General features: G+C 48.0%; 1 protein-coding gene across 13 annotated transcripts in view; it reads left to right on the forward strand.

Moving 5' to 3' along the window:
• Positions 1-3,655, forward strand: part of ANXA11 (annexin A11) — a 41,861-nt gene extending 38,206 nt beyond the window's left edge. For all 13 annotated transcript variants that reach the window (XM_008507743.2, XM_070613492.1, XM_070613483.1 and 10 more), the window contains 3 exons: positions 922-980; positions 1,183-1,305; positions 2,859-3,655. In XM_008507743.2, coding sequence (XP_008505965.1) covers positions 922-980; positions 1,183-1,305; positions 2,859-2,918 — 242 coding nt within the window. In that variant the 3' untranslated portion in view covers positions 2,919-3,655. The remainder of the gene's footprint in view (positions 1-921; positions 981-1,182; positions 1,306-2,858) is intronic.
• The last annotated feature ends 2,671 nt before the right edge of the window (positions 3,656-6,326 follow it).

Consider the following 6,326-nt stretch of genomic DNA (forward strand, 5'->3'; position numbering starts at 1 on the left):
GCCCACCGGAGACTGGTGTGTATTGTAATTTTCAGGGTGCTCACCCAACCTCTCGTTGAGGGTGGTGCAGTGAAAGAAACACAGGATCCAAGATAGCTAAATCTAGCATGCCCAAATGGTGGCAAATCAAAGTGCTGCCTGGATTCCTGTGCAGTTGTACCCTAACCGTCCTGGAGGCGTCTTGTTTATATTTCAGGCGCAGCTCTGGGGAAGGGAGCTGCAGTGTGGTTATTAGTGGGCCAGCAACCAGCTGCTCTCCTGGAGGAAGATGACTCATATCCTCCCAAGTTTCCTCTAAAAATACATTGCTGCAGGCAGTTGTCAGATGTTTGTGATGGAAACACATGGAAAGATTTTTCCTTGCAACAGCGAAACAGGCCCTTGCTGAGGAGAGCTGGCATAGTTCCCAGGATGATGGTGGGCTTCTTGCTGTGCCTGAGCCCTGCCCTATGAGGCAGGGCCTGATGGGCCAGGTCCTGCCCCCCAGGAGGGTTTATACCCACTTGGGAAAATCCTCCTCATTTCTCTGTGTGTCCCTCACTGTTTGTGTCGTGGCCTAAAAAGTCTAGGGAGACTTTTGTTCCTCCTGGCCGTCCTTTCTCCATGAGGGTCTCAGCGTCTCCAGCTCACCTCTCCCATCTGAGCAGCACACGGGCCTCATCACTGTCCACGTTTCTCCCCACACAGCTCCTTTTACCGTGTGGGTTGCCAAGAAAGAGGTTGGGTTGGTCCAGGCTCTGGATATTTCTATTCCAAAGAGATAGAGCAAGACCATGGATAATTGAACCTGGAGAATGGGGGAGAAGAAGATGGATACAGTGATGTGCTTGACATCTGGCTTCCTAAGAGGATACTCGTGTACTCTATGCCCACTTGGACTGAGTTTTCTGCAGATCGAGTTATTCTGTTTTTCTCTTCTAGTGAAATGTCTCAAGAATACCCCAGCCTTCTTTGCTGAAAGGCTCAACAGGGCCATGAGGGTATGTAAATCTCATGTGCAGGGTCTGGGTGGGGGTGTCTCAGGGACCAAAGGCTCAGCATAGAAGGCATGGGCTGAGCCACCCCTCAGCCAAGGGGACAGAGAGCCCATGGGTGGAGAGGGGGCCAGAGTGCCTGGGGAAGGTGGGACAGTGGGATGGTGAGGAGGCCCATTGCTCATGCCCTTGGGCGGACTCTCTTCAGGGAGCAGGAACAAAGGACCGGACCCTGATTCGCATCATGGTGTCTCGCAGCGAGATTGACCTTCTGGACATCAGAATGGAATATAAGCGGCTGTATGGCAAGTCATTGTACCACGACATCTCGGTACGGACCTTCTCGGGGCTGACTGGGCTGCCTCTTGGTGTCCCACTTGCCTGTGGACCTCCCTGGCCACCTCCACTGTCTCCTTGACATCTCCCTCCTCAGAACTCCCATGGGCTTGGTCTCTGCCCCATATGGGCGTCTTGTTTATGGGCCTTGTCCTTGCTCTCCAGTTTTCACTGGTTCATCTGGTTGCTCCCGAACAGATTGTAAGCTCCGGAGGGCAGGAGGGGTCTTGACCCTGCTGTCACCCCCACCCTACATCCCTAGCATGCAGCACATTCATTGCTCAGGAAATGGGTGGGGAAGGAGATTCTAAACATCTGCATCAGAGAATATGCAGGACTTCTCCTACCTTGGGGCCTGGCCTTCAGAGTCCCAGCCACCCTGTGATTCTGGGATCTGTCAGTGAGACTCGGGTCCCAGCACTCCCTAGAATGCAGCTCTGGCTCACTGATAACTGCTTCCTTCACTCAGCTTTGTGATGGAGGCAGTATAGAGAGGCAGTCAGAGGCGACGGCTCTGGGGTCACCTGCTCAGAGCCCAGTTCTGGCTTTTCTGCTTGCTCACTGACTGCTCTCAAACAGCTTCTTTAAACCTTCCTGAACCCCAGTTTCATCCTCCATAAGACGAGGTTGCTAATAGCTCCCCCAAGGAGTATTGTGAGTCTTGAACAAGGCAGTCCAGGTAAAGCATATTGTGTGACAATAAGTGTCTCATAAACACTAGCCATTCTTTTATCACTGTCTGCCAGAGCCAGTCTGACAAAATTTATTCCAGTCTGGGTGGTCTGAAAGTTACATTCTGAACTCACATGAACCTGGAAACTGTAGGCACCATGACCAGGTCCTGATTTCAGACTCACTAGTGTTTGATGTTGGACATATCATTGAGAGAAGCCAATCTCCATTTCCCTGGCTATAAAATGATGCTGTTGATAGCAGAGAGTTAGTAATTATTCACGAAGTGTCTTCTGTGTGGGCATCTTGAAGAACTCATGGACTTGCCTTCAAGGAAGGAAATGATTAGAAATTTTCTAAGCGTGGGCCGTGCTTCTAAAGTGCGATGGGCTCAGATGGAGGAGAGATCAGTGTGAGCTTGGATACCTAAATAATAACAGCACCCTCCGCTGGAAGGTCGTCTCACAATAGATTACATTCCCAGCGCGGGACATAATACTACATTACGGTATAGTCCCAATTTAGTGCGACAACAGTGCACTGTGAAAAGACCACTGTTAGTTAGCCCTGGGGAGGGGTTTTTTTGGCTGTTTAAATATGTTTTTGGTTTTATTTTTCAAATTCTAACTTTAGTCCTTGGGGTGAGTGCAGCCTTCTATTTTTTACAGAGGGTTGGGGAGGCTGAATTGCACTATCCAAGGTCTGTGCCAGCTGTGACGCTGAGTTTGTGAGCCCCTCACCCAGCATGCTGGGGGATTTCCTTGGGATGGGCCTACCTCTCTGTCAGAGCACTTGAGGCAGAAGGAAATCCAGACCCAGGAGGCCAGAACTAGCTCTGCCACCCTTAACTGATGTCTTCCTTGTTTCTGTGACCAGGGAGACACTTCAGGGGATTACCGGAAGATTTTGCTGAAGATCTGTGGTGGCAACGACTGAGCGGTGACTGGTGGTTCACTTCTGTCCACCTGCTGGCAAGGGCAGTGCCGGGAAAAGGCCAAAGGAATGTCCATCTGTTTCTAACAAATCCTCAAAATAGCCCCTCAGGTGTTCCACTGCAGACTGTCCGCAGAGCCCTGGCCCTGTCCTCCTCGTGCTCCTCCTGTTCCGTATAACGTGCTTGATCTCCAGCTCCCGCAGGATCTCTTTCCTCCTCACCCCTCACAGCCTCTTGCTTCTCTCTTCTCAAGTAGACGTTTTGTTTCCTGACTCACGCAATCATTCTCCTTTGCCTGTGGCTGAGACTCTTGGCTTTGTTTTAGTCATGTAGTTTTTATATGTTTATTTGGAGGCATTTTTTTTTTATAGTCATTGCCAGACAGATGCATACAAGACTCTTTCCTGCATACATATTTTGAGTGAGAGAGGTCGGGTGGGGGGACACCATGTCCTCACTGAGGAGTAAAAGGGAGCACCTTTTAAGGGTAATCTTTGCATCTGGTGAGAATGTGTTATGAGCTTTGTTATTGCCAAACTCACTCCTTTTTAGAAAAGAAAAGAAAAAAAGCCAGAAAGTCATCTGTTCCTTCTTCCATGCAAAACCACAAGAATAAAGGCAGCTCCCTGCCATTGACAGGGCTTCTTATAATTTGGAATGTGCCTTAAACCTGAATGTCGATAGCCAAAAGCTGTTTCTAAATTAAAGTCAGCCGGCTCTGGAATGTTCTGGAAATGTTTCCCTGGTGCCAGCTTGTTTCTTTCTGCTTCGTGATTCTGCCCTGTAGCTCCAGGCTTATTAGCTGGTGAAAATTTATATGACTTTAAATAGAAATTTGTGCTCGGGAAACCCTGAGCATAAGTAATTTACAGGGACCTGGTTGTTTGGACCTGAGAAGGGAAGTTTCTGAAATCCATTCTGGAGGCCCAGACACTGAAAAGGTGTGGGGATTTAGTCAGATGTAGGCACACTGAAGTCCAGTGAGGGTGAGGTAGGAAGAGGGTGGCTCTTCACCCAGGTCCTGAAGGAAAGGCATGGGCGAGAGGGGGTGTGCATGACTCCTGGGATAGGCCTTATGGCCAGGGGCCAGAGAGGAGAGAGGGGACAACTCAGAGAGGCACAAGACCAGTGCCTTCCCTCAGGGACCCTTCAGTCTGAAAGGGTGCTCCTGGGTGTGGTCCCCACCCAGCCTTTTGTCTCTTGGTTGGTGGTGGTAGGAGGGGGTGAGTCCAAAAGGGGAAGCATTTCTAGAAATCACTATCTCACGTCCAGAAGCCCAGAGCTTGCCTTGCTGGTCAGGGGTCTCCACTCACTCCTTTTGTGATCTGCAGTGTTGAAAGTTTAGAAAGGCGAGACTCTAGAGACTAGGGTTGAGATCAAGCCTGCTGAGCCCTGGCAGGGCCCTAGGGAGTGGCTTGTCTCCAAAGTAGACATCTGCTTGTGGGTACTGCTGGACTCCTCACTGCTATCTGAACATAGAGGAGGAGATGATGCAAGGGGCATACAGCAGCCATGAGCTAGACACCAACCTGGTCTACCTAGACCTGCCTTCCTCACCAGAGGAGGCTGATGTGGGCACTGGAATCGATAACAGGCCCTGCTCATCACTTCAGCTCTGCCCCAGTTTCCATGCCTGGAGCCTCTTGACCAAGACCCAGCATGCTTGGCTGAGGTGCTCCTCCCCTGGGGCAGACCCCTTGCCCTTGGGCATCAGGTGGGAACTGCATGGTGGGATGCACTGCTTGGCATTGCACAACTTGCCATGAACTCAGGCTGCTACTGGCAGGCCTCCTGAGCTGTGCCAGGGCCTAGATTCAACCTGCTCTAATGTGACTGTAAATGTATTGTGATATTACTTTGCCCTGTTGTCTATACCATAGGTTTCAAACTGCTGTCCAGCAGGCAGTATTTAACCTGTACATGCATTTACTTTGGTCTCCAAAGAGTCTTTTTAGACATTTGGATTTGTTGTCAACATTTAAACATTGAGAGATTTTGTATTTTAAAAAACCTGGAATTCTGGTTTCTCTTGAAAACCCAGAAATTCTGGCAACACTGGCCCAGCATTCCTGCACAGCAGTTGCTGCTGGAGCCAGATTGCAGCTGTCCCCTTTAGACGTGTGCTCTCCATTTTGCCACAGGCCCCACCACTCCCTATTGTCTTCCACCAAGCACATGTTACCTATTTGGCCCCTGCAAGCCTTTAAGATCCCTGGTCTACACACTTGAGGACCACCTGTGTTCATCCTGGTCCTGGTTCTCACACACATGTTCAGGGCTGGGTGGATGCTTTTCAGAAAAGCCTTGAGAAAGCCCTAAGCTCTTGCCTCTGGCTGACCTTCAGGTTCTGCACAAACAGGAAGTTAAGGCAGAGTCACAGGCTGCCTGGCTCATTGTCAGTAGATGTGCCCAACACACACAACACATCTGCAAAGACCAAAGAGATTTTTGGGGGGTTTTTTGGTTCCAGGAGTTTAAGGAAATTTGTTGAATCATTAGTGACCACTTACCTAACTGAACAGAGACTTCAATGGCCACCCTTAACAAAGAATACCAACTTTAGAAGTCACTAAAACTACAACAAATTCTGGGGAAGGGAAGAATCTGATTTCTGGAGTTGTCACATTATAATGTCAAAATGCCCAGTTTTCAACAAAAGTTATGAACCATGCAAAGAAGGAAGTTTGATCCATACACAGGAAAACAAGAAATCTGTTAATACAAACTGAGGAAAGATCAGATATTGGAGTTACCAAACAAAGACTTTAAATCAACTGTCTTTAAAAAGCTCAAAGAACTAAAGGAAACCAGGAGAGTGATGTCTCATCAAATAGAGAATATCAATAAAGAGAAATTAGAAAAGGAACCAAATCGAAATCCTGGAGTTGAAAAGTACAATAACAAATGAAAAATTCACTGGAGGGGTTTAAGAGTGGATTTGAGAAGGCAGAAGAACGAACTGGCAAACTTCAAAATAGGTCAATTGAAATTTCCCATTCTGAGGAGCAAAAAGAAAAAATAAAAATTAACGGAGCCTAGGAGACCTGTGAGGCACCATCAACTGTACCAACATATGCATGATAGGAGTCACAGGAGAGAAGAGAGAAAGTAGAATTATATGAAGAAACAATGGCTGAAAACTTATCAAATTTGATGAAAGACATTAATCTAGACATCCAAGAAGCTCAGTGAACTATAATATAAAAAGATCCACACCGAGAGACATTATAACCGAACGGTCAAAAGATAAAGAGGGAATCCTGAAAGCAGCAATAGAGAACCAACTCATCACATTCACTGGACCTTCTATAAGATTATAACATTTGATTTCTTGTCAGAAACCATGGAGGCCAGAAGGCAGTGGGGTGGTGTATTCAGTGTGCTGAAAGAAAAAAAAGTCAACCAAGGAT

The sequence above is a fragment of the Equus przewalskii genome, chromosome 1 (genome assembly GCF_037783145.1).
Source record: "Equus przewalskii isolate Varuska chromosome 1, EquPr2, whole genome shotgun sequence".
Taxonomy (NCBI): domain Eukaryota; kingdom Metazoa; phylum Chordata; class Mammalia; order Perissodactyla; family Equidae; genus Equus; species Equus przewalskii.